The sequence below is a fragment of the Corvus moneduloides genome, chromosome 1 (assembly GCF_009650955.1).
Source record: "Corvus moneduloides isolate bCorMon1 chromosome 1, bCorMon1.pri, whole genome shotgun sequence".
Lineage (NCBI taxonomy): Eukaryota > Metazoa > Chordata > Aves > Passeriformes > Corvidae > Corvus > Corvus moneduloides.
Window position 1 is genome coordinate 2,678,975 of NC_045476.1, and position 26,236 is coordinate 2,705,210.

The window sequence follows — 26,236 nt, forward strand, 5'->3', positions numbered from 1 at the left end:
CCTGCCCCGTTCCCTGCCCCGGTCCCTTCCCCCTTCCCTGCCCCGTTCCCTGCCCCGTCCCCTGCCCCGGTCCCTGCCCCGTTCCCTGCCCCGGTCCCGGCCCCGGTCCCGGCCCCGGTCCCTGCCCCGTTCCCTGCCCCGGTCCCGTTCCCTGCCCCGTTCCCTGCCCCGGTCCCTGCCCCGGTCCCGGCCCCGTTCCCCCCGGTCCTCCCGGCGCTGTCCCGGCGGTCCCCGCGCGGCCGCTCCGCGCCGCCGCCTCGGTGGTGAGGCGGGCGGGGCCGGCGCTGAGGGAAGCCGGAGGCCGAGGCCGCGGGGCTGCCGGGGGACGGGAGGTGAGCGGCGGAGGGTCCTGGGTGGGTAGGGGGACACTGAGCCTGCTCTTCATCCTCCTCCTCTGCCGCCGTGCCCTCCGCATCCCCGGGGCGGGGCGATCCGGGGCGTGTGCGTGGGTGGAACGGTGTGGGGGGTGTGAACTGGGAAGGGACTGGGGTAAACTTGGGGTGTGGGGGGTGTTTAGGGGGGTTGAGGTGCTTGGGAAGGCGATGGGGGGAGTGTGGGGATGTGGTGGTGAGCAAAGGGATGTGTGTGTTGGGATCCCGTGGCATGGATATAGGATTTGGGGGTTCCTTGGAGTGCTTGAGGGGTAGAGGAGGAGGCGTGGGTTGGGCTGGGGATGCCTTGGGGTTTATATGAGCAGGGATAACGTGAGGGCTTGGGAGCTGCGGGATGGGAGTAAGATTTGGGGGTATCCGGGTGCTTGAGGGATGTGTGGAAGGCCCTGTCAGTACAAAGCAGTGCCCCGGGTGGGGGCATGGGTGTGTTTGCTTTCAAGGTGTCCGAGTTAATTGAAGAGTGTGGGAACGGGGTTCTTTCAGGGATTTTAGGATGCTTAATGTGGGGGAGGAGAGGTGTGAGTGGGGTGTAGTTATGTGTAATGTGAGCGGAACAGGATGGATGTGGGATGGGTCCGTTGTTACATGGGCTGGGGAAGGTACAGGGATGAGCTGGTGGGATTTGGGAGGTGTCAGGGTTCAGGCGGATGGGGTGGGTGAGTATTTGGGAACAGGTGAAGTGGCCGGTGTTTCTGAGAGATGAAGGTGGGGCAGAGCTTCAGAGCATGACAGAGTTGTTGCAGTGTGGTTTGGGCGAGGATTTGGAGGATTTTTTGTTGGGATAGTGGGATTGATGTGAGAGCTGGATGCTGGGGTTGGAGGTTTGTGTGTGCTTGATTTCTGGTAGTTCGCAGGAAACTGTGTGTCCAGACGGATTTGCGATGATAAGGGTTTTTCCACGTGCTTCCCCCTTGGGGATAAGAGTAAGCCTGTAGGATTTATAGGAGCCTAAAAGCTCTGGATATGCACAAATCCTGTGTTAAAATTTGAGATAGCAGTGTGTTTCAAATTGTTTTTACTCACTTCTCAGTCTGGAGAGTGGCTCTGGTTGTGCTGTGGGCCTGGGATGTCTGTGGGTGCTCAGCACTGCTGGGGGCATGGAGGGAGAGCAGCTGGGAAGGATCAGGTGGATACTGGTCCAATCTTAGAAGATGAGAAATTTAACAGCACTTTGGATTTGTTTTTTTATGTATCTGAGAAGAAGATAAAATCCCCTTTGTGATCCCTCAGGGGTGTGATAAATCTCCCTCATGAGCCACATCCTTGTTGGGTGAGACCCAAAGCAGCACTGGAGCTGCAGCTCAGGTTTTGTGTTTAATGAGTCAACCTGAATCTCTTTCATGTTCTGGCGTCCCACCTGTAGCTGTCCAGGACTCCCTCTGGAAGTCACCTGCCTGAGAAAGGATGCTTTAGTGCAATAGTCACGTGTCCAGAAAACTTCACATTCTGCTTCAGGGCCATGGTAACATCCATTAAAGCTTTTAGCTGTTCCTTCAGCAGGAAGGTCAGAACTGGATTTGAAGCTGGACACCTCCAGAGAGCAGAGAAATGTGGCTCTGAGCAGGGAGAGAAGGCAAAAGCTGGAGAAAAATCCTGGTAACATTTTTGTGAGTGTTGTGCCATTCTTGGAAGGAAACCTGCTTTTGATGATTTGGTAATTTTTGAAAGAACCAGGTTTTTAACATAATCCCCCTCATGAACTCTGCACTAGTTTTCATTTGCTTTCACAGCCTTTTGAGGAGATTGTTTTCTAAGTCCAGGCAATAAAGCAGGAGTTTGCTGAACATTTGGAGAAGTGTGGCCTGGTGAGTTGGCTGTAATCTTCTTAACCCAGTGGAGCTTGCGTAACACGCAGTAAAGTGCAGCAGGTCTGATTGAGGCTGCCTTGATAATCCCTACACCGCCACTGGAGAGAGTTGGCTGCTCCTTGGGAAGTGAGGGAAGGAGGAATTGTGCTCCAGGTCACTTAGATACACTGAAGAATTGTTTGTTATGAGATTGGTGCTGTTAATGCACTAAGTAGTCTTATTCTGAAGCGTTGTTGGATGTACAGGTGCTGCAAGTAATGAAAAAACAACTTTGTTTCCTTCAGTCATAAGTTATAGCTTGTTCTTCTGAAATAATTGCTTGAAATACTTCCCAAGGTTCTGCTTTGTGCCAGAACAGGCAGTCTGATGCTGATGTGATGTTATCAGTTGTGAACTCTGCAGGATTTGATATTGCTGAACCCAAAGCCTTGAGGACATTGTCCAAGTTCAGAACCAAGGTCAAAGAGCTGCCATGTACAGGCGGGTGCAGAACTTTGGGCTGCTGATGGTGTGCAGACAGAGAGACTGCCGGAGGAAAGGGCAGCCAGTGTGACACAGTGACAGCATCGAGTCAGCTGCTTATGTGCACATTTTGATCAGCCCAGCAAGTTGTGATACTTTGTGCTTGGTCACAGGTGACGTGGCAAAAGTGGCTTGCAAGTAGTTAAAATTCCAAGGGCAGTGACAGTAGTGGCTGTTACTTGCCAAAACAACACAGCTCTAGACATCATCTGGTGGGCAAGTAGCAAGGGCTTGTGCCAAAGGAAAAGGAAAACCCAAAGCCTCATTTTCTGAGGAAGGAGCATGGACTCATTTCTCCACTGAAGTCTGGCATTTAATTTGGAAGTTTTCCTGGTGGACACCTGATCTTTCTTTCCCAGACCAAAGGATCCCTCTGACAGGCAGCTGATACTCAGTGACAGCCTTAGGCACTGCAGCAGGAAGGTTTGTATGTCTTGGAAAGTTGGAAAACTCTCTGTGTGCAGTTGGTTAACTGTAGGTGATGTTATCCTTGGTGGTTAATAAAAAATATATATATGTTTAAATTTAAACTCTTGCTGTTAGTGGCATAGGGAGCTGAATAATTTCATAAGCTTGATAGGTTTTAGAAAATATCTTTGATTTCTAAGTTTGTTACTTCTTCATTTTCCTGATCATCTTCTGGCTGTTTTGGGGTTATTTTGGAGCTAAACTTCATCAGCATTACCAACCCTTCACCCTAAAAATGTGCTGTTCTGAGCAAGTGTGCATAGAAGTTGGCTGTGTTAAAGTTAATATTTCTGCTAAACTTCATATTTTTGGGATTTATTTCACTTTCATGTAAAAGTTTTCTGCACTCTTTTATCAATGGCTACGAGCACAACACATTTAAGATGGATGGGATGTTTCAAGCTGATTTATAATAATCATGATTTTTGTTGAAATTCTTTTTGATGTGTGTTAAAGTTCCTGAGTGTAGTTTGCTTTTACAACTTAAATGACAGCTGGAGAACTGTGAGAGGGATTGTGGAAAAAAACCCACATCTAATTCTTTAATCTCCATTTGAAAAGTTCAAGATAACACTTCTCAAGAGATGTCTGATCTTCTGTAGTTTTAATCTGCTTTTCTGAGGAAACAAGTTTTGTGCCATTGTGCTTTCTGCTAATTCCTCTGGTAATTATCCTCTGATAATTGCAGTTGCTTTAACGTGCTGGCACCTTGGACAGAGGGATGGTTCCCACAGTTTATGTGGGAATGGTTCCTGTGGGGTAGAAATGAGACCCTTTAGCGCTGCCTGTGGCAAGAACTCAACCCTTGGCAGACATCAGGAGAGTTTATGGTGCCTGAGTTAGAAAAGGTTTCGCTCTCTGGACTTCTTAGACAAGAAAAGCTCGTCCTGATGAGCCACATTTCAAAGGCACTTTGAGCATCCTAATGAATTGTGTGATACAGGGCTGGTCAAAGCTGTTGTTCTCCCTATCAAAAGTTTGAGTTCACAATGTGATTTTTTTTCTTTTTTCTTTTTATTTCCCCAATGCTTTGTTTCTGTAGTTTGCCTGAAGCTAAGTAAATGCCTTTGGTTTTCCTTTCTTCCCCTTTTTTCCCCATGACTTGTTTGTGATAATCCCTTAAAATTTGCTGATTTAGAGCTGCTCTTTTACTGATACAACTTCAAAAAAATTATGATTGGGACATCATAAATATTTTGCATAACATTCCACAGTGTCTTTGAACGAGTCTAGAAATTAATATATTGGACAAGAAAATGAGTTGTTTGTTTTCCTTGAGGGAAAACACTTCCTAGGATATGTTTACCCACTTCACAGGAGATCTGATGGTAAATATGTGTGTAAATGCAGGTAATCGATTAGTTTTTTAAACTAATTTTTAATTAGTTCATTCTGATTCTCTTTCAGAGATGATGTGAAGTGCTGTTAATCCTCTGACACCGTGCCCTGGATCCTCATGGTATGTCTGAAGGACACATCTCTGCATGTTCTGAATGTGCCAGGTGAAGCCCAAGAATAACTTTCCATGGGAGTTTGTGACCTCTTAAAGAGGAAGAAGTCAAGAGAGGGCAACTTTTATTCTATATTTAGCCCTAGGTGAGTCTGTGAAAAGAATCTGACAGGCTCTAGCCTAAAATTTATTTTTGGATTTGTGTGTTACACTAGAAAATAGAGAACTGCCACACTCAGGCAGCTTTTTGCAGCTCCAGTGTAGATGCAGCACATCAGTGGGGCTTAGCAGCTTACAAAAACACCTGTAAGAACTTCCCTCAGCATTTCTGATGCTTTGGGTAAAGCAGGAGGGAAAACAGGAATATTTTTCAGCTAAGTAATTCCCCTATCAAATCCCCTGCCTCCCCTTTTAATCTGAGAGGCAAAAACTGGACAGAGCCACGAGCTTTGAGAACAGTTTGGTTGCCTTTCAATGGCAGAGGTGTCACCAGAGGTGCTGTTCAATTCCAGTGCTGCATTAACTCTCATCCTCACGTATTCGTGCCTGGCATTTCGGAATGAACTGAATTGAACCTTTCCTTTCCAGGTTGTCCTCATGAATACTCCCGTGGAGAATGTCCATGATCTTCTTTGCCTGCGTGGTGCGGGTGAGGGATGGACTTCCCCTCTCAGCCTCCACAGATTTCCATCTCAACCAGGACTTTCTGGAATGCAGGAAGAGATTGAAGGCGTTATCCTCAATGCTGGCGCGGTATCCGAGTCGGGGCACGGCAAAAGGACGTAACCTGAGCATTCAGTGAGTTCCTGCTCTGCTTTGCTTGGGTTTTTGGGCTTTAATTTTTGAAATAATTCTCTTGGGGATTAATTGAACTCTGGGTATGATCTGTAGTGCCTAATTCCAGTCTGAAATCCCACAGTGCTTGTCTAGGTTGTAAACGCCGAGGATTTTGAAACCTTATTCCTCAGCTCCTGCTCAGAATAGTGAGCATGTGCTTAGTTATATATTTGTATATATTTATATATTCATATATTGTATTTTGTATGTTAATTTATATAAATACACATACATAACTGTTATTTAATACTATATTATATTTAGACATTTCATTGTATTTATACACTTACATTTATACAATTGCATTTATTTACATATTTTATATATATTTATATGTATATTTACTTATACATATCTACATATACATATTTACACTATATTTATACATATTAGGTATATATTTGTATATACTTTCCTTATTTTATTTATATATATTTTACTCACGTTAATTTTCATTTTGTGTAGCAAAAATGGGCAGTGCTTGTTACTTTTAGGAACTGGAGTGTCATGGATTTCTACAAATCCCTTTAAGAGGGCATCCAAGTGCCTTGGAATGACTTAGTTGAGGAGAAGAAATGTATTAAAGAAATTACAGAGAAAGAAATGAAGAAATTAGTTTAAACTCATTTAAGATGTGAGTTTTAGCTTGTGGTTGCATTTCTGCTAAGCAAGTGGAAGAAAACTTTAAGTGACCCTAAGCTAAAACTAAGCATCCATTTTAGGGGGAGTTAAAAAATACATGAATTTACACTGAAACAGTTGGAAAAGCAGAGATTTTCATCTCAATTCCTTTTCAGTCAAAGCAAACTCGTGCCCTTTGATGCCAACAAGTCCTGCTGCTTTTATCTGCTGTGGTCTGTGCAGAAGCAGCTCAGCCCTGGCTCTGGAACAGGAGCAGTGCAAATGGATACGTGGGAAAAGGCCATAAATTATGGACAGCTTGGAAAAGGGGGTTTTAGGCAGGCATGGTGTTGATCCCCAGCTTGAGCTGGGAGTAGCAGGAATTTGGGGAATCTACCCAGTGGAACTGGGCTGGCAGAGCCAAGCAAAGCTGTAAATCCCAAGAACACAGTATAGCAAATAAATAAAAATGTGGTGAAATAGAAACCATGAGTAGGAAATGAAGTTGGGATAAAATATAGGAACAGTAGAAAAGAGACAAATTATTCAGTTCCAAAACTTGGGTGGTTTCCTGCTGACAAGTGGCTGGGCTGCAAGGGAAGATATCCCTCAGAAGTCTCCTGGAAGGTTTGGACCATCTGAGAGTGGAAACTTTCACATAAATATGGATTCAGTGTTAGAGGAAGCCTTTTTAGAGTAGAATTCTTATTGCGATGTAGCAGTAAGCATTTGAAAATCATGGGTTGTGTACATTAGTAACTATCTCTTGCTGTTAATATGATGTTACCATGTTCAAGGGGAACAAGGAATCCATCTGCTTCCTGGGAGCAAGCTTCCTTGCTTTTACTTTTTTTTCTGCATTTTCTTTCAAAATTGGTTTTCTGGCCATCTTGGTTTTTATTAGTGTGATTTAAAGCCAGCCTGGGAGAATAATGTCCTCGATTTGTACTGATGTACTAATTTCATAAAGTCTGTGTTGTGATCTTCACTGTGCTCAGGCATCCTGGATGAGTTAAGAATAAACAATTGTTTAAGAATAAATAGCTCTACAGGGATTGCAGGACTTTGACAACAACATAAATGACATTTTTTGCAGTCTGCTCTCTCAGCTCAGTCTGTACATTTTGTTTTGACAGCAAGCACAGCTTCATCCTCACATTCAGCAGGACTTTCACCTTTTTATGTTGATGTGATTTTTTTTAAATTTCTATTTCAGTTTCCTTTCTTCTGGGGATGTTGCCTGCATGGCAATCTGTTCCAGCAGCTACTCGACCATCATGGCCTTCTGCTTCCTGGAAGAGCTTCGGTGGGAATTTGCTGCTTCCTACAACACAAGGAGCATCAGTTCAGCTTCCAGACCATATGCTTTTATTGAATTTGGTTTGTAACTTTGTTCTCTAATAGTAAAAATCCTCTCTCTGCCAAACTGATGGTGTTAAACAACATCTCCTGGCCAAAGCCTGATGATAAAAGTGACTCTGGGTACGCCTTTACCTGCATGTGGAAGGGAAGGGGGAGATCTTAATACCTTAAACTATTTGAGGGTTTGGTTTGTAGTTCCTGAGAGTTCATCTATTATGAACAAAGTGCTGTGGTGATTGATGAACAAGCAGAGAAGAAAAAAGAAATTGATATCTCAGACACTTTCTAACTTAATTAAAAAAATCTGACGAGTGGAGACGGATGAGTATGGGAAAAAAGGGAGACAGAATAGATTATTATGGGCAGCTTTATTTCTGGCATGACTTGGAGTCATAATACCTCAGAACCATGCCCAGTGGTTCATTTTTAACCTGATATAATTTGTTTTCTTGCCAAGTAGCAGCTGCTCTACTGAACCTCACACCTTTGAAAGACACAATTCCCTTGCAGTGAGAAACTTTTCTGGAAAAGGATAATATCCTGCAGTGGGTTTGCACACTTCTGTCCAGATTTCAGTAACAGTGTTAAACTCAGGCTTAAAAGCTTGAGAAATCCATCAGGAAAGCTTCTTATAGAGCCATGTTGGATTTTGGGTGGATTCCCTGCAGGGCCCATTACAGCCAGGACGTAATTTCATACTGAGGTCCACATTAGCTGTTTTTTTTTTTTTTTTTACACTTGAGTAAGAGTTGGGGAATTTCTAGCCTCTTTTAATTGCATAAAGCTTTTTTTTTTTTTTTTAACCAGAAAAAAGCATTTTTTGGTCAGTTTTATTATTATACTTTATTGTGTTACAGAGTGGCAAATATTACTGTGTGGTAATTTATTTATTAATCATCTTCTTTCCTATGTTTGGATCTAAGATGCACTTGATGCCTGAGATCTTAACCTTTTATTTGTAGTTACAGATAATTTTTATTATTATTTAGATAAGATATTAGAAGAAATTCTTCCCTGAGAGGGTGGTGAGGCCCTGGCACAGGCTGCCCAGAGAAGCTGCAGCTGCCCCTGGATCCCTGGAAGTGTCCAAGTCCAGGCTGGAACAACCTGGTCTAGTAGAAGGTGTCCCTGCCCATGGTAGGGGGTGGAATGAGATGACCCTTAAGGTCCCTTCCATCCCAAACCTTTCTGTGCTATAAAATACCTAAAAGAAGTCTTTTTGTTCCTTAACCATCAGTGGAATTTTATACCTGGAACCAATAAGAAAAGAAATGAAGGAATTCAGACAATCCAAGAGAAAGCTATGATACGATAAAATATCACCCTAAGTAAAGTTGTAATAATACTAAGGGTTAATTAAGCAGTTTTTCAGAGCTGATTGCAGCAGGTTTTCCTGTTGTTTCAGATAACATCATTCAGAAGGTGAAACACCATTTCAACAGCACCCGTGGCTCCCGGGCCAGGGCCAACTGGGAGAAGGTGGAGGAGGAGCTGAAGCTGCAGCCCCCGGTGCAGCTGCAGCTGGAGGCCACGGAGCTGCTGAACGGGCTGAGCAATGGAGGGCACGCAGGAGGCCATGTGGAGGTTGGTAAGTTACTACTACACCAGGTGACAGGAGATTTCCTCACCCTCGTCCTGCACGTGGCACCAAAACACGTGGCAGGGTCCTTTTGTACTGAGAAATGTGCGTTTGCATCGTGTGTATGAACCCAAAAAAAGGCTTTTTCTGTCATAGTAAACAACATATGGGCTTTCCTTTGCAGCAGGTATGCAGCAGAGCTTTAGAGACTGCTGTGGAGCCTTTTTCTAGCCTTACATCAGCTTCTCTGTATGGAAAATATAGCCTGGGCTTGATATTTTCCGTGTGAAACTCTCTTCTTTTAAAATCTTTGTGTGTTCAAGTTTTTAAAGAAGCCCCACTGATTCATAGCTTGTTACAAACTCCTAATGAAAGATCTGTCATTATAGTCTGAATGAGTTTCTTCAGCCTTGAGGGAAGAAAAGATGAGAAAAATACGAGCTGAGGGTAAAACTCTTGTTCTGAGATTGTCTGGCTTGAGTTGTTCTCCCCTCCTTGCTTTTTCCTTCTACCTTATTTTGTAAAATTTAATGCATTTGACTAAAACTTTGAAAGAGGATTTATGTATCTGTATAAACAACACAGAGGCTTGACAGGGCACTTTTTTGTGGCAAAACCTAACATTTTACCTGCTTTTGAAGTACCAACCTCTACTTCTTTATTATAAAAATGGTACTTCTCACTTGTGTTTCAGCTGCACAGTCCAGGTCCTGCCTGCCTCCTCCACAAATGAAATCATACAATTATTTAGATTGGAGAAAACCTTTAAGATCATTGAGTCCAACCAGAAACCAAACCCTGCCAAGTCCACCACTAAACCAATTTCTATTTTAATCCTATTAGCACGGTGGTTTAAATGCAGCTGGAGTGCCATGAGCTTGTATTTCCTTTTTTTTTCTTGTTGTTCTTGGCTTATGAAGCACTAAAAAAGTTAAGTTCCAATTGCTCAATCTTATTGTTTGTGATAGATGAGCTGGAATCTAATCTGACATAGGTATTTTAAGTTGGTACGGAAGGGCACTGGCCAGGAGGAATTAAAAATAGAATGGAAACCACTTTATTTGCCAGTCAGATTTGTGACTGCTCTTCAGAACTGTTCTTGAAGGTTAAATCTTTTCATGTTGTGACAGGGCTTGGAAATTCTTTGCACTTTTTTTTTGAATTTTGAACAGCTTCAGTGCCAGTAAATATTTGTGATGTAGTCTGTGTCCACAGATCAGAAATACATTTTCACTTCTCTCTTATTCCTAATTGCTTTCCATTACTTTCCATCTGGCTTTTTATTTCTGTCTATTTCTCTGGTCTAACCCAAATGCTCTTACAGATTGTTCTGCCTTTATTTTAAGGATCATGTTTATGATCATCTGTTTGCCTCCACTGGAGTCAGCTTTCCTGGCTTGTGTCTCTCTCCTCTCATCATTCCCTACCAGCTGAATCCCACTTTGCTGCTCTAAGTTTAGCTGTGTGCATAGTGTTTGTTCCATATTAATGTTATTTATATGATGGCTCTGCTCTACAAGAGACTGTTTGAAATGCTGTGGCTGCAGGAGAGCAGAATTTAATTGTGACTGCACTCCCTGGAGCAGATTGATCGATCCAGGGATGATCCAAGCATCCCTCTCCTCACATGGCTGGAGCTGCTCCTGGCTTCTTTGGAGCTGGGTGAGCTCATCCTCTGGCTCCTCAGTTTGGTGTGAAAAGGCTCAGAAAAGTCAGGGCAGCTTTGTCCTTGTTAGTATTTATGAGAACAAGAGATTTTTCTTTTATTTCCATTCTTTCTGCTGTTTTTTCCTTCCTTTGTTAACTAAACCCAGCCCAACTCTTGCTACAAAAACCCTCTCCTGGTACCCTTGACCACACCCACACATCCCTGGCTGCTGCTGCAGAGCCCCACTCGTGTCAGTGTGGGCACAGCTGGTGCTGCTCCAGAGGACACTGGGGCTGTGTGCAGGGGACTCTGAGGGGCTTTCTGGCAAGAGGGAAAGTTTTCACATCACAGGTGGCCCTGGGAAGCAGCAGAACAATTTGTGCCACTTGTCTTGTGAGTGAGATGGTAAATCCTGCAGCTCCTCTTGATGAGTGTTCTTCATCTTTTACAGGCACACAGGGAGTCCTTCAGAGGCTTTTACAAGGGGTTTTTTTGAAGCTGTCTCACTCTCTGCCTTTTGTGTGCTTGTATTTTAGTTTAAACTGCTAGAGTGTGACTTCATTTCTCACTCCTGGTGCTCTTTCTGCAGAGCTTTGAGCGAGTGACTCACTGTCCAACCCTCGTGCTGTGCCTGCAGGAGGCAGATCCGAGCTGCTGCAGACTCTGGTGTCTCCCTCCAATGAAATGGCCAGAGGCCTCTCCAGAAAATCTTTCATGGGCAGAGGTTTCAATTTCTTCACCGTGTGAGGGTGTTTGCACAGAGTTGTTCTGTACATGTTCAAACCTGCTGGTGCATCGCCCACAGCTCCCAGAATGTTTCTGTGAGGATGTTGTGCTCTGAAGTGCACAACTTCTGTGCTTGAAGAGTCAAATCAATGTGAAACCTAATTAGTGTTTATTTGTGCTTGTGCAGAGTTGTGCTGGCTCGAACTAAGAGTGTTTGTACTCTCCTTTTCCCTTATTTAGGCCATTCTGGTATGAAATCCTCTTTATAAAAATATGACTGAATTCACCCAAGGAAGGGAAATAATTTTCCCTTAGCAGGACCCATCTCACTTCTCTGTGCAATTTCAGTTTGTGAGTTAAACCTCAGAATTTAACAGCAGAAATAAATCTCTGCAGCAAACCATTTCAAGACCAGTTTTCACAGAATCTGAACCCCGAGCAACTGGATATTTTAATCTCCCCCGCATTTGTGACAGCAATTCTTTTTATCCTTCTGGACTTAAAAAATGTAACTTTTACATAATATTTCATGCTGCAGAAGCAGTATATTGAGACCTACATTGTTCTTCCCTAGGGACTGGGAACTCTTGGCACGTGTAGTTTGCAGGATCCTGCTCAATGAGTGCCACTTGTGCTTGATAATTATAATTTGTTTGAGAGACATTTCACGCCTCTGAAGTAAACCTTAGAATTTGAGGAAATGAAACAGTCTTTATTAGGAAATATCTGTGGGAGAGTTACACATATATATAGCTGCAACATTATTTAATGAATCAAAAATAGGAAGTAGGAATAGCAGGAGAAAATAGCAGGAATCTGAATTCTGGGGTCAGTGAATGAATAAAGATGCTGCTACAAGTTCTTTTTAAATGTCAGTGTGTAGCAAAAGAAAAGCCAAATTGCCTGTGAGTGACAGAGTTACACCATTCCCAGTGTAATATCCAGTAATGCTCCCTAAAGTGAGACATACCACGTGGAGTTAATACAGTTCCTTTTGCAGTTGCTTTGGAGCTGAGATTATGGATGTGTGAGTGCATGCCAGACAAATTAATTGCAGAGACATGGATGAAAGGTGCTTTACAACCCTATATCAATTTGTCACCAAAGCTTTTTACATCCATCTATCAAAATCTCTCTTGAAGGAGGAGGCAGGAGTGTTTTCCTCTCTGAAATCATGTGGTGGCTGTTGTGGTGTTTCTTCTGTCACTGAAAGGATGCCAGAGGTGCAGTTTATCTCTACTAGTCAGGATCTGGATACACCTGGACAGAGGGAGAAGATCCTGAGGGCTGGATCATTTTCTGAGGGCTCATTCATTCTCTCCTGTGTCTTGGGGATGTTGGTGCAGGAAAAGAGCTGGGTTTAGTATCTGAGCTGGAAATTACCATTTTTTATTAAGCTGACAGTGTCCTACTTGGGGTGATCCAAGGGCAGAGATAAAATAAAATGTAGGTGAGGATCAAGGTGTGCAAAGTGTTGTTGAAGAAGCGAGGGAGAGCTGGAGGTGGGCTGTTGGACAGCCCTGAATTAGAGGCAGCAGACTCCAAAGCTAAACACACATTTATGATAATTGCTTTGACCTTAATTAGGGGTGTATCAATGAGATTATCTGAAGAACTGCTGTTCAGCAGTTCAGGTGTTAAGTAGTAGCAGAGAAGGTGGGAAAGGAAGGAGGAGATAATTCACTACGTGTGAAACGTGGGCAGCCTGAGCCCTCCAACTGCCAGTGGGAAGAAATACTTTAATTACTGCTTAAGGAGGAGATGAATTGCTCCTTGCTGTGATGGGTGGCTGAAATCTAAGCCCTTTCCCAGACCTTTGGTGTCTTTTCTGCTGACCTTTGAGGAGTGCTGAGCATCCTCATCTGCTGTAATAAACAAAAAATTGTATATGTGCACCATAATAGAAGACACTGATGCCAAATAGGTCAAGAAAAAGTCTGTTGCTGACCTGTTTAAAAATACTCTAGAGCTCTTGCTGATTTCTGGATGTCTGAAGGACTGAATACTGTAGTGCAACAAAAAAAAGGGGGTTCTGTTTGTAATCAGTCTTCCCTGGAGCAAGCATGGAAGGTTTTGGGAGTGTTTAAAACCCACATAAGGTAGTTGTGGTGTTTTCTATTAGAAGATTGAAAGTAACAGTGCAAACTTTCACTGATGTCTGGTTTTCCTTTCTTTCTAAGTCCCTACTTACAGAATGCAGCCCGTGACCCCCCTGGGGATTCTGTCACTTGTTCTGAACATCATGTGTGGAGCTCTGAACCTCATCCGAGGAGTTCACCTGGCAGAATATTCCTTTCAGGTAACCCTGATTGCACTGGAACCTGAGAATGAGTCAAAGGCAGAGTTTTTGGGTAACCAGTTCAAGGGTGGCTGTTCTGCCCCGTAGCAGAGCACACATCTTTCCTCAAGAAGTGTTTTGTTTGTCCAGGGAATGTACAGTAGGTTACTCACCTGCTGCACCTTGTGTGTTTTGTTGTAAATCACAACATTTGGCATTTTATTCTTTTTTAGAGAGGTTAAAATTTTGAGAAATATTTTATTCTTACCAGGCTACCTGGATTTTTTTCTCCATTCTTTTATTTTATTGTAGACCCTTTTCGGTAATTTTTTTTAAACAAACATGAGACTGTAAACAACTTTATAAAAGGGGAAAAAAAGTGTCCTGATTGTATCCTGACACAGTTTTATTTAGCAGGAACTGTCACATAAGCCTCAGTTCTTGGTGTCTTATCCAATGGTATTGATCTTGGTGTTGAACACTGTGACAGTCAATCAACATAAACTGGGATAAGAGGTTCTTGACTATATTTATAATGTTCTCAAATATCAAGCAGCTCTTGCTAAAAGCTGTGCCTGACGTAGTTGTCACTTCTTTTAATCCCAACAGGAGGACCACGAAGGAATTGGAAATGTGATAGCTTTTTTTCTACCTTTTCTAGCCTGTGTTTTTCAGGTATGTTAACTGCAAATAAAATTTTTTTTCTGATTATTTTGCTACTATAATTCACGAGACAGAGTCCTTTTCAGCCAAGCAGAGGTTTCTAATATCCTACCTAGGTGATTCCACTGATTTATTCCAGTGGAGTGGTACAAAAGCAGTTCAAGGCACATTTTGACCCTTGGAAAATTGCATTTGCAGGCTTTTTCAGTGCTTCCATGTTTTGACAAGTCAGAGGGGGCTGGGTGTGATGGATAAATGCCATCCCAAAGTTGGTCTCCTCCCATAGGGATGGACACCACGTCTTCCTGTCAGGGTCAGACTTAGTGATGGGCTTTTGGAGCATGACCACCTTGAAGACTGAGCAAATACTGGACAGCACTATTGAAAATGGTCTAATTTACATGAAAAATTACATTGAATCCTGGTGGTTCCTTAGATTTTTTCTGTAATGGGGTTATTTTCTCTGACCTTACACGGAAGAGTTTGAATGAGGAAAATATAACATGCTCCAAGTGAAGAGCTCCTTGAATTCCTAAAACAGGGCTCCACAACCTTTAACTTGAGGGCAGTATATGCTGGAAAGTGTTCTATTCTTAGCCCGGCATTGCAGGAAGCTGCAGCAGTTTTGTTTCTAGGAATAACATTAATGCCTACAGTGTATCATTTATTGCCCTTGTTGCATTTGGATAATGGTTTGGGGACCACTATCTGCAGACTTTGATGTGTTTCTGGGGTTATTTATTGTATTATGATACAATTTAGTGTCTTTCAGCCTTCCTACACCTCTGCTCATGGCAGAGCTTTGAGGTGAATAGATTAATTTAGATCTCATAGATTAATTTAGATCTAATAGGTTAATTTAGATTTAAATACTCGATGCAAGTTGTTTTTCACAAAGAAAGGCTCTGTGCTGCTTCTTTCCCTGTGAGTACCTGAAGCCAGGGAAGCTGAATCAAGGAGAGTTCTCTCTTCTCCTTTTGGTTTATAGCAGCTTCTTCCCAAACTGCTTGTGCATACATTGCAGGGTTTCTGTGTGCTGACCTCTGCCTGTGGCATCAGCACAGTTGGAAGCTGTGACCTGAGGTGAGAGAGGCTGATCTGTCACTGCCTGAGGGGAAAAAGTGACTCCTCTGTCAGCACTGGGAGTTTTAAATTTACTCTTAACGTGCTCAGCAGACAGGTTCCAGCTGTCCCAGGCAGAAATTCCCAGCTGCATCCCTGGTTTTGTGCACATAGCTCAGTGCTAACTCTCTCTCTCTGGTCCTTTTGCAGTGTTACCTGTACCTCTTCTACAGCTCAGCCAGGAAGGTGAAGACATTTGTGCTCCTTTTGTGTGTCTGTTCATGCAACATTTACTTGTATGGATTACGGAACCTCTGGCAAATCTCCTTCCATGTAGGAGTGGCTTCTCTTTCTTCTTACCAGATCCTGACAAGGCAGCTCCTGGAGAAGCAGCCTGACTGTGGCGTATGAAAAAAACTTGGGGTTTGCTACTCTGTTTTTACAACTTTTTCTTTTGTATTCACCTGGCCAAAAATAGCTCAGAGTGTTTTTTAACCATCCCTGGCAATGGTTATTGCAAGGAGAACAGTTCCAAGCAACTTGGGATAGGCAGGGTGCTGTAACTGTGTCCAACACACAGCAAGGGGTGCAGCTGTATTTAACATGGCAATGGTAGAGCTTGTCAGGTGTCACCAACAGATGGAAGCTCTTACCATCAACAAGCTTTTCCTCCTTGACTGCCACCATCCAGATAGCATTTTGCCATTTGTCTTACTGGCTCTGTGACAGTCTGGCAGATCAGTCTTGCCCTGCTGCTGCAAATATTCAAATTGTGTAGTAAAATGGAGGTAAAGTGATGGGGAACATTTTTGTCTCTAGAATTTGTGAAGATTCTTGGTAAATGTGAGTAAAGGGGTTGTTAGCTGTAATTAGATGAGTGCAGTATCGGTGGGGAAAATGGTGAGGGTGAGCTTCAGGGTCACTTTTCTAGGTTTGGAGGGACAGGAAAAGACTGTGGCTCTTTTATAAACCATAGAGTCTATAAATATCTCCTTGGCTGAACAGCACATTGCAGTTAAGTGTGTGCTCATGGGTTAATTGCAAATATGCTTGGGGCAGCAGAAAATAATCCAAGTGGGTGTAAGTGATCTGTCAGCTCATGTGGCCTTTGTTTCCTTGGCTAAGGTCACTTTTAGGATAAGGGCAGTTCCATGTTTGCTTGCTCTGTATGGATAATAAATCTTCCAAGTCTATTTATGACAGGCCACTGACTCCTTCACCTTCCTTTAAAAGAAAATTGAGTAGCTGGTGAGTAGAAAGCCATTTCCAGGAATGGAAAGCAAGAGCAGGTTCTCTTTGTTCTATAAAACACCTGTAGTGGTGAGTTCCCACACTAAGATGAGTTTTGAGTGTGCACCCTGGAATAGGGGACTGCAGAGCTGGAATTCCCAAGCTCTGCTGCACTGGGTGTTGTTCCCTGTCATGGATCGAGGTGCACATGGGCATTTTAGGGCATAGATGAATAATTTAGGCTGGCAGTTAAAAAAATGCATAGCAGTTTGATGCAGCTGTCCCTGAGGGGTTGTAGAGATCCAAACTGAGATGTAGAGAACTGTAGGTGTGTTATTGTGGAATTATGGTCCTAAAATTTCCTTTTATCCTTTTTTTCTTTCTGGTCATCCCCATTTCTTTCACCAAAGATTTATTTTTCCCCTCACATAATCTCTACCTCTGGTTGCAAAGAGATTAACATGCAGCAGAATTGTCTTTTTTGCAGGAACACTTAAGAAAATTCCTTTCTTGTATCTCAGTGAATTTTCCTGAAATCTCAGGATGCAAACACGAGGATCAGACCATAAATTTGTGGTGCTGTACCTTGGAAGCACTTCTGGATGCAGCTGACTGCAGCAACAGCATCCATTACAGCCTGGACAGTCTCTAGGACATCAGGAGACTTAGTGCCAGAGCTTTTCCCAGGAGGAAAGTGTGAAAAATCTTTTTCACTGCACTTACTGTAACAGCAACGTGATAAAAACCTCCAAACTATGAGGAGTAGTCTGGTAGGGAATGATGGAGGAATATTTTAGCCAGGCATTTAAGGACACAGCTAGAGCTGTGTGCCATAAGGGAAAGGTTTTCTGTTGTAAGGGAGTGGATTAAAGTTGTTTGTCTGTCATTATCCCAGTTTTCTGTCAGAGTGCAAGTGGAGAAATGAAGCCAGAATTCAACCACTGTCCTTAGGACACCAGGATGACCCCACAGATGTGAGGGGTTTTGTACTGCTCTTAATTTTCGTGCTGTTCAGTCCCAGTTTTCCTTGATAAATTACTTCTGGAGACTGCAGGGAACTCAGCCAGGAGTTTGGATTACAAGTTTAAAAAAAAAAAAACCCTGAAAGAAGAACACCCCAAAAACCTGACACTAGAAATGTGACACTTTGAGGGTAACGGATGCGAAGACTGATGGTATTTTCCAGGAGCATAAACTGGGTTCCCATGGGGAATCATCCTGTGGGGAAAGGATGAAGCATTTTATACTACAGACAGACAAAACTTCATGAAAAGAACTTTAGGACAGGAGCCAACCCCCTGCTCTGCCTTTTTAGCCTCACTGTGGCTGAAGAGTCCAGAGGAGCTTTCCTGTTTCTCCTGGGCTTGGCTAAAGCCAGCCCTGCTCTGGCCTGAGGCTCACAGAGCATTCACAGCTGGGCATTCCTCAGCCTTGTACGGAGCTGACTGGAAAAGCTGGAACATGGCTGATGTTTCCCGAGCATCCAGCTGCTCTGTCCTGAAGCAAATCCATCCCTGAGCCAGGGGATGTCAGCCACAGCTCTGCAAAGGAGTGCTAGACCAGGGTGTTTGGAGAATTGTGCAATTAAGAGTGGAGAAGGGTTTAATGCAGCTTTCATTGAATTGGTTTTCCTAAAAACATTTCAGTAAAATCAAACCAAATCAGCTGGTTCAGTTCTGCCTTTGCCTAAACTTTTTTTTTTTTTCTTTGTGGATTTTTGGGGGGTGTGACTGAATCTTTAGATCTTTTCTACCCAATGACAAAGCTCTGGTTTGGTCTTGGTCTTAATCCCTTTGCAACCCTTTTTTCCCCCTGTAATATGTGTAAACCATATTAAGGAATCCACATGGATTAGTCTGTGTGCACTTTATAGGTTTGGGTTGGGATTCCAGGACGAGGCAGAGCACACAGAGTTTGACCTGGTTTTATTTTTTATTTGGTATTTATCCCATATTCACAGGGTATTTATACAGTTAAACATTCTCTCCTGGCAAAACAGCAAGAGGAATAGAATAGTTTACATTGATCTCAGTGCTTTAAGATTTAATAAAAAAGAATGACTTGCAGTTTGAGAACATAAAATCTGACTCATAACGTGGGATTATTCCTGTATTGAATCAAATCCCCAAAGAGGAATCCATCCCTTTTTGTTCAGCTTTAAACTGGTTAATGTGGTTGGGATTGCATCTTCTTCATTCTGTCAGTTTGCAAGATAAGTCTTTCGGAAACTCTTTTTCCTCACCCAGCAGCTCAGCACAAGAAAATTGGCAAAGAATAAACTTCAATAATTTCAAGATTTGCAGTGCTTAGTCACTTTATGAAGCTGGTAATTCTCTGGCTTTTTTTTCCTTTCTCCCAAAGACCTATGGAGTTTGTAGAAGGTGGGCTGGTACCTTTTTAGACATTTTTGCACTGTACTAATAATTGAACCTGTGTAAATGTGTATAAAATCATTTTGCATGTGTATGTATATATGTACATATATCTAATAAATGGCTTTTTTTGTAATGGTTGTCTTCATTCAGAGTTTGAAATGAACTGATTATATTAGAAATTAACTGATTATATTTCATTTTTGCAGACATTTTCAGTGATCCCTGTGGCCAGTTCATCAGTTGAACCATAGAAACATATTTATAAATATATGTATAGGAATTCAGTTATCCAAGCAGGAGACTGCAGGAGGCTGTGATAGAATCTCTTTTGCTCTTTATTTTCAGAGACTCTTGGAGGCTTTTCCTGCAAAACTTGTGTGTTGAAGTGCATGAAATGAGATGTAACACACCCCAAGGGTGCCTTTCCAGCTGCTGCCAGGGAGTAGTGGGGATGTGGCAGTCTGCAGGTGCATTTTTAGCCTTAGTGAAAACAGGCCTGTTAATTAGTCTGTCCCTACTAAGGGCTTGTGAACTTTTTTTGGGCAATTTCAGCCACCTTTGGTAACTGAAGAGACAGATTCAGCAGCGTTACAGTAAAGAGGGGCTTGATGTGACAGAAAATGCAGCTTTCTCACCACTGGAATGGGATGGATTCGTGTGTGGGAGAGATGCTTTGTGTGACAGGACTCAGGAACCAGAAAATAAGGCAAAAATCAAAGAGCTGGAAGAAATCAGGCTTATGGAACTACTGGTTTCTTCACATTTTTCTCCTCCCTGCTTCTCCACAGGAATGACACCTAGGTATTGACAGCTCCAAAGTGCCAGAGGGCAGGGTTAGATTAAATATTTGCAAAATCCTTCCCTGTGAGGGTGGGCAGGCCCTGGCACAGGGTGCCCAGAGAAGCTGTGGCTGCCCCTGGGTCCCTGGAAGTGTCCAAGGCCAGGTTGGACGGGGCTTGGAGCAGCCTGGGACAGTGGGAGGTGTCCCTGCCCATGGCAGGGGTGGCACTGGATGATCTTTAAGGTCCTTTCCAACCCAAACCATTCTGGGATTCTGTGGCAGAAGCAAAACAATGCTTGGAGAGAGGGAGAAGCCCCTGGAATGAGGAGAGAGGCAGAGCAGGGGTTGTGCAGGCAGTGGGTGGGAATCAGCAGAAGCTGATGGCAGGGGAGGGAGGAGAGAGCCTCATTATTCTGAACTGCTCTGCCCTTTGAAATCCAGATGTTATTTTTGCTCTGTAAATAAATGATCGCTCAAAGCGTGTTTCTTCTCAGGATGCCAATAGAGGGAACAGCAGCCTCTCCCTTTCTTCTGCAGTGAGGGGAGAAAGCAATTACAACTCCCTTTATCTTTTGAAGACGCTGATAAAAGGAGGTGGGAGGATCAGAGGGTCCCTGTGCTGAAAGAGAAACAACTCCTGAGGTGATAGAAATACATGTTTTTATTTTAAACAAAGTAACTCCACTTCTGCTGAGCGCTGACTTTCAAAGGTGACCCAATTGCATGGAAAAACTGAGGGGGGGGAAGGAAACTATGGCCACAAATCAGGGGCAGGCAGGAGGTGGTGAGAGTTGAAGTGTCCCTCTCAAGTGGTCATGACTTTAAAAGCTATGGGCCACTTGTCCTAAATTCAGGACAGGGCTTGGACCAACCTGGGATAATGAAAGGTGTCCCTGCCCCTGCAGGGGTTGGAACTGGATGATTTTTAAAGTCCCTTCCAACCCAAAGCATTGTGGGATTCTGTGATTCGCTTGAGCCGTTTTTCTCTAGCCTTTGGAAGAATCCTTTAAAAAGTAATGAAATGGCAACACCAAGCAAAGAGCCCTAAAAAGTCTTTGCTTCCTGTTCCCGCTTAAAGGACATGGTAAGCAAAACACAGATGCCTTTAAAATTCCCTTTGGTGGAATAAATATCTTTTGATATAAGAATGGTAAGGAAGGCTTGAAATAATGACCATTAGAAGGTAGAGCACCAGACAGTACAGCACGGAGGGCTGAGATAAATCCTTTCATTATGCAGGGGGAGATATGAATATCCCAAATCCCTTCTTTCATGGGCTCTTGTAGGGAAATAATAGAACAAGTAGGCAGAAAGTTCAGCCCTGAAATGCTTTAGCACCCACCAGAGGGCAAAGCAAACACGAGGCTTTCTCCGGGGAGCTGCCACCTCCTCCTGCTGTGGAGGCCTTGGGTGGGAGCAGAGGGCACAGACCTGGCTTGCTTGGCCCCAAATATTCACATTTACCTCCTGGATAAGGCAAAATGCCCAACCAAGCTGCAGTGAAGGTGCTGAACAAACCTGTGCAGGTCACACCAGGCTTGCAGCAGCAGAGCCCCCTGTGCTGGGTGGGGTTCAATGAGCCCTGGGTGCTGCTCAGAGGCTGTGACAGTACAACCACAGCTGCTGAGGTGACAGGGACTGGGTCAGTGGCAATCCCTCATCCTGGGATTTGCTGTCTTTGCATTAGGTGTGACCCTGATTTACGTACAAGTGGTTGCCTTTGCCAGGTAACAAAGGACAGGACGAGAGGAAGCAGCGTCGAGTTGTTCAGGTTCTCCCTCAGCCAGGGGAAGATTAGATTAGATTTTAGAAGAGATTTTTTTTCAGAAAGGGTGGTAAGAGGCCACCTAGAAACAGAGACTGGACAGGAGTAAGGGAATAAGGCAGGTGTTTATTTGAAAGGCCTTCAAAGGTACCCCTGGGGGCCAGAGGCCACTGCCCAGATGGACCCCAAGGTGGACCCCAGGGCACGAGTTCTTCACACTTTTATAGGTTGGGTTCATTTGCACATCAGGGTTAATTCTCCAATTAAAGCTTCAGTTAATGATGTAATTCCCCTCAGCTTGCCCCCCTTAGAGGCTCTTTGGTTTACACATTTTGGGCCTAGGACGGTCTGGGTGTCCTTGCAGAGCAGGCCCAGAGAGGCTTTGTTGTGTCTGCCCAGCACAGAGAGCAGAGGTTAACAGGCTACAAGGAACTTCAGAGTTACACACCAGGCAGTGCAGGATCTGAAAAATATAAAAGTTAAAACCTAAGGCATCAGGTCAGGCCCTGGAACTGGCTGCCCAGGGAAGTGGTGGATTCAACATCCCTGAAAGTGCTCAGAAAATGTGTGGGTATGGCACTTCAGTGGCTGATAGTTGGGCTTCATGATCCTAAAGGTCTTTTCCAGCCTTAATGATTCCCTGATCCTGTGGTACAGCAGCAGGCTTCCCTGCACAAGGGAGATCTGCTCTGAGCATCCCTGGGAGCTGGCACACCCTTCCAGAAGATGGATCAGCTCCAGGGCTGTGCCTTTCCCCTACACACAGGTCTCAGTTAAGACTCCTGAGAAACACTCAGGTGATGCAGAGCAGGAACCTCTGGTGCTTGAGACATCCCAGAGCTGGCAGCTGGGTTGTTGGTTCGGACTCAGAAGCCAAAATTCCCCTGATGAGTCAGAACAGAGAATCAATGAGGCTGAGAAAGCCCTCTAAGGTTTGAGTCTGACATTGCCAAATCCACCCCTAAACCATGTCCCAAAGTGCCACACCACCCACACGTTTTTTGAACACTTCCAGGGATGGTGTCCTGTGCTGATCCTGAAGCTTCTGCTTTGTGTCTGGCCCATACTTGAGTCATAATGGCATTTTTCTCCTCTTTGAAGCTTTTATTGGCTCATTCTGTGGCTGCTGGGGCCAGAGGGGGCAGGTGAGGAACAGCAGCACTTTGTGATTAATGCACCAAACTGAGCAGGGAGAAGCCTTGTTCCCCCGTTCCCAGGGCTCCTTGGCTGTTCCCTGAGCTCACACAGGATTTCCTGATCCCCTCAAGCATGAACAGGCACATAACACTCCCCTGGAAGTGCTCAAGGCCAGGCTGGATGGGACTTCAAGCAAGGAAGGTGTCCCTGCCTCGGAACTGGATGATCATGAAGGTTTTTTCCAACCCAAACCATTCTCGGATCCTCTATGATATCAAGGAATACTTCGATTTAAAATAAAACATTTGAAACAGTCTTCAACGCTGCTTCTGGAGCTTTCTGCGTCTCCTTTTCGCAGGCACTGGGAGGCACCAGCGCACAAGCTAAGCCGTGCCCAGGCTGGGCAGGGAGCTGAGCCGCTGGCAAGGGGAACCTGCCAGTTCTCGTCCCTGCTCGTACAAGTGCTGCACTTCCCCCAGCAGATTTTGCTGCAGGATTCCAGAAACGGAGACAAAACACCCTGGAGACTGTAGGAGGATCACTTCAGGGCTGCAAATCCGCTTACCTGGCGGGGCTGGGACAGTTTGACAGAAGCGAAGTCACCGCAGATTGGTTTTTCTTTTTATTTTCTCTCTCTCTGTCTTTAAGGAGCAAAGCCTCGCTCTTTGTGCTGAACAGTGACGCTCCTGGTGTGAGCACTGGGGTTTTGTTCTCAGCTTGAGGGGGTCAGGAAGGGCTGGAGGGTTTCTGAGAGGAGGCCGGCAGCGTGGGGGCACACATCCACACGTTCCTGGTCCTTAATCCATCTGCAGAAACTGCCTGGAAAGTTGAGGTTTGGAACGGGACCCGAGGCAAAGCCTTGCTTCCACTGATGCCTTCTCCTGGTCTTAAAATCAAGAGTCATGCACGGTTAGAAGGGAAAAAGAGATTTTACCTTGGGATTTATTTTAAGGATCCTTAGGTGCACATGTCCAGGTCATATGCATCGAGATGCACCCTGCCCGAGTAATCCCCAAAGATCTGGTATAACATTATAGGTTTTACTAATTAGCAGATCTATCAAAGATTCCCCAATGAGAGGCTCGAGTGAGCCCCCCTCCCCAAGGAACCTTCCCCTGGATGGTTCTATCTGAGTTTACAGAATGTGTTCTGGAGAGGACCTTGGGGTCTGGGGCACACTGATCCCTACCTACAAAGCTTCTAAAATGTTGAGTCTGAGCTTGACAAACAAGTCCAAGAACGCAGGCAAAAAGCACTAAGAATACAGAAGTTGTAAAAAGGTATAACAGGGGTATAAAAGGCGAAAAACCATCACGGCATCACCACAACTCTGCTGATGAACGGGCAGAGGGTGAGGCTGCCCTCGCTGTGCAAGGAGTGGGAAGATGGGACACCTGGATGGCAGCGGATAATCCTCCCCCAGAGGACACAGAGTGCTGCTTCCAGGCTGGAGCTGGGCTGGATCCCATGGTCCAGTGCTGGGCAGAGAGGCTGGAGCTGCCAGAGGTCACCAGGCTGCTTCCAGTGACCAAACTGGGTTTGAGGGGGGCTTTGATGGTGCTGAAAGGGACCTGGCAGAGTCTCGTTAGTCCTTCCCAGCAGTGCATGCTTAGTGATTAATTTGTTTTTATTACAACCACTTCTTCCTGCCTTTTTCACTTCCAGCAGTGCGGATTCCTGATCCCCTTCTCCACGGGGGCAGGGAAATGGGGTGGGTGTGAAGAAGGATCTGGACCTCCCTCACCAGAGGTTTCTGTGTACCAGCACACTGGGGATGTACAGGATAACTGGAGGAACAGGAGGCAGGGAAAAACAGGAGCAGGGACACTTGGGGCTGCCAGACCCACCCTGGTTACCTCTGCTCCAGCCTCATCCTAGTGCCTGAGCCCCTCAGGGCACATGGTGGGGAGAGGTGACTCTGGATGCTTCTTCCTGGAGAAACCTTTGCCAGGTGGCACAGAGTGACAAGGCCAGGTAAACAGGATGGATTTTTTTCCCAGCTTAATCCCACAGTAAATTTGCTACTGTTGAGGAGTGAAGGGGAAGTGCCTGGGGAGGAGAGTCCTGTTGGCATCTGCCAGAAGTTGCCTACTTCTGGTATCACCCGTGGTCTGGAAAAAAATTCTTTCCCAGCCACAATTGTAGGGATTTTTTCCGCAATTTCTTTCCCTGTAGTGTTTTTTTGTTTGTTTGGTTTTTTTTAAGTTTGTTTTAAATCTCTTCCTGATCATTGCATGGAGAGTGCTCAGCTGTCTGTACCACGTCTTCTCTGGCAAAGAGTGAAGCCCTGCTGGGGCACCTCCAATCCTGGGGTCAGTTTTGGGCCCCTCATGACAAGAAGGACATTGAGGAGCTGGAGCGTGTCCAGGAAAGGGAATGGAGCTGGGAAGGGGCTGGAGAATTCCTGAGGGAGCTGGGAAAGGGGCTCAGGCTGGAGCAAAGGAGGCTCAGGGGGGACCTTGTGGCTCTGCACAAGTCCCTGACAGGAGGGGGCAGCCGGGGGGGGTCGGGCTCTGCTGCCAGGGAACAGGGACAGGAGCAGAGGGAACGGCCTCAGGCTGGGCCAGGGGAGGTGTAGACTGGATATTAGGGGGAAATTTCTACCTGGAAAGAGTTTTCAAGCATTGGAACAGGCTGCCCAGGGAAGAGCTGGAATCACCAATCCTGGAAGTGCTCAAAAGCTGTGTGGATGTGGCACCTGGGACAGGGTTTAGTGGTGAACAGGGCAGTGCTGTTAAGGTTGGACTCAGTGACCTTAGAAATCTTTTCCAGCCTTTATGACTCTGTGATTCTGTGATTGCAGTTGGCAGGCCCAGGCTGGATGTTGGATAGAAATTCCACTAGGAGGGAAGTGAAGCTCTGGAACAGCTCACATGGGCTGGGGTTTCTCCCTCCCCAGAGACTGATCCGTCTTGGCCTGGCCACAGCTGCACCAGTGCTGGTGTCAGTCCTGCCTCGAGCCAAAGCTTGGACGTGATGTCCCTTCCAAGCACATCTCCCTGATTTAATGTCCCTTCCAACCACATCCCTGTGATTTTACAAACCTGCCACAAGCTGTAATTTAATGTCCCTTCCCACCAGCATCTCTGGGACTTCACGAGCCTTCACCATCCTGTGATTGAGGGTTCTGGATGCTGCTCAGCTACTTCACAGCACTCAGGTCCTAAATTAGCACTGCATTGAAAAAACCCCCACCAAAAAAACTTAAATCAAATTTTTCTCCCTGAAGGCTCTCTTGATAGATACCGAACACCAAAATGTTCTATTTTTCCTTTATTTCCCCCCCCATTATCAGGAATCTGACTCAATAAATTTCCAATTTACAAGTTTCTAATAAGTTTATGGGAGAGTTACAATAACCTGGCACCACCAGTGCCTTCCCAAGCAGGAAGGAAGTGTGCTGTGCATAGGAGAAATGTGGTGTTGTTCCCATATCTTAAGGCAATTAATTTTTTTCTGATAGTTGAGACACATCAGCCTCCAAAAAAGACCTAAAAATGCTTTTTACTGCAGATTTGTATGACTCCATCTC

The 26,236-nt window shown here is 44.7% G+C and overlaps 1 protein-coding gene across 4 annotated transcripts; it reads left to right on the plus strand.

The window, feature by feature from the left end:
• Positions 1-235: 235 nt before the first annotated feature.
• On the plus strand, positions 236-19,154 carry SEC22C (SEC22 homolog C, vesicle trafficking protein). Of its 4 annotated transcripts, none has more exons than XM_032094625.1 (8): positions 236-332; positions 4,598-4,786; positions 5,229-5,438; positions 7,315-7,478; positions 8,866-9,048; positions 13,594-13,712; positions 14,301-14,366; positions 15,627-19,154. In XM_032094625.1, the coding sequence occupies exons 3-8, from the start codon at positions 5,257-5,259 to the stop codon at positions 15,825-15,827; spliced, it is 915 nt and encodes a 304-aa protein (XP_031950516.1). In that variant the 5' UTR covers positions 236-332; positions 4,598-4,786; positions 5,229-5,256; the 3' UTR covers positions 15,828-19,154. The 4 variants fall into 4 exon arrangements, with proteins under 4 accessions (XP_031950516.1, XP_031950433.1, XP_031950662.1 ...); XM_032094542.1 differs by having other exon boundaries at positions 4,598-4,649; XM_032094771.1 differs by lacking the exon at positions 236-332 and adding an exon at positions 2,678-3,145.
• The last annotated feature ends 7,082 nt before the right edge of the window (positions 19,155-26,236 follow it).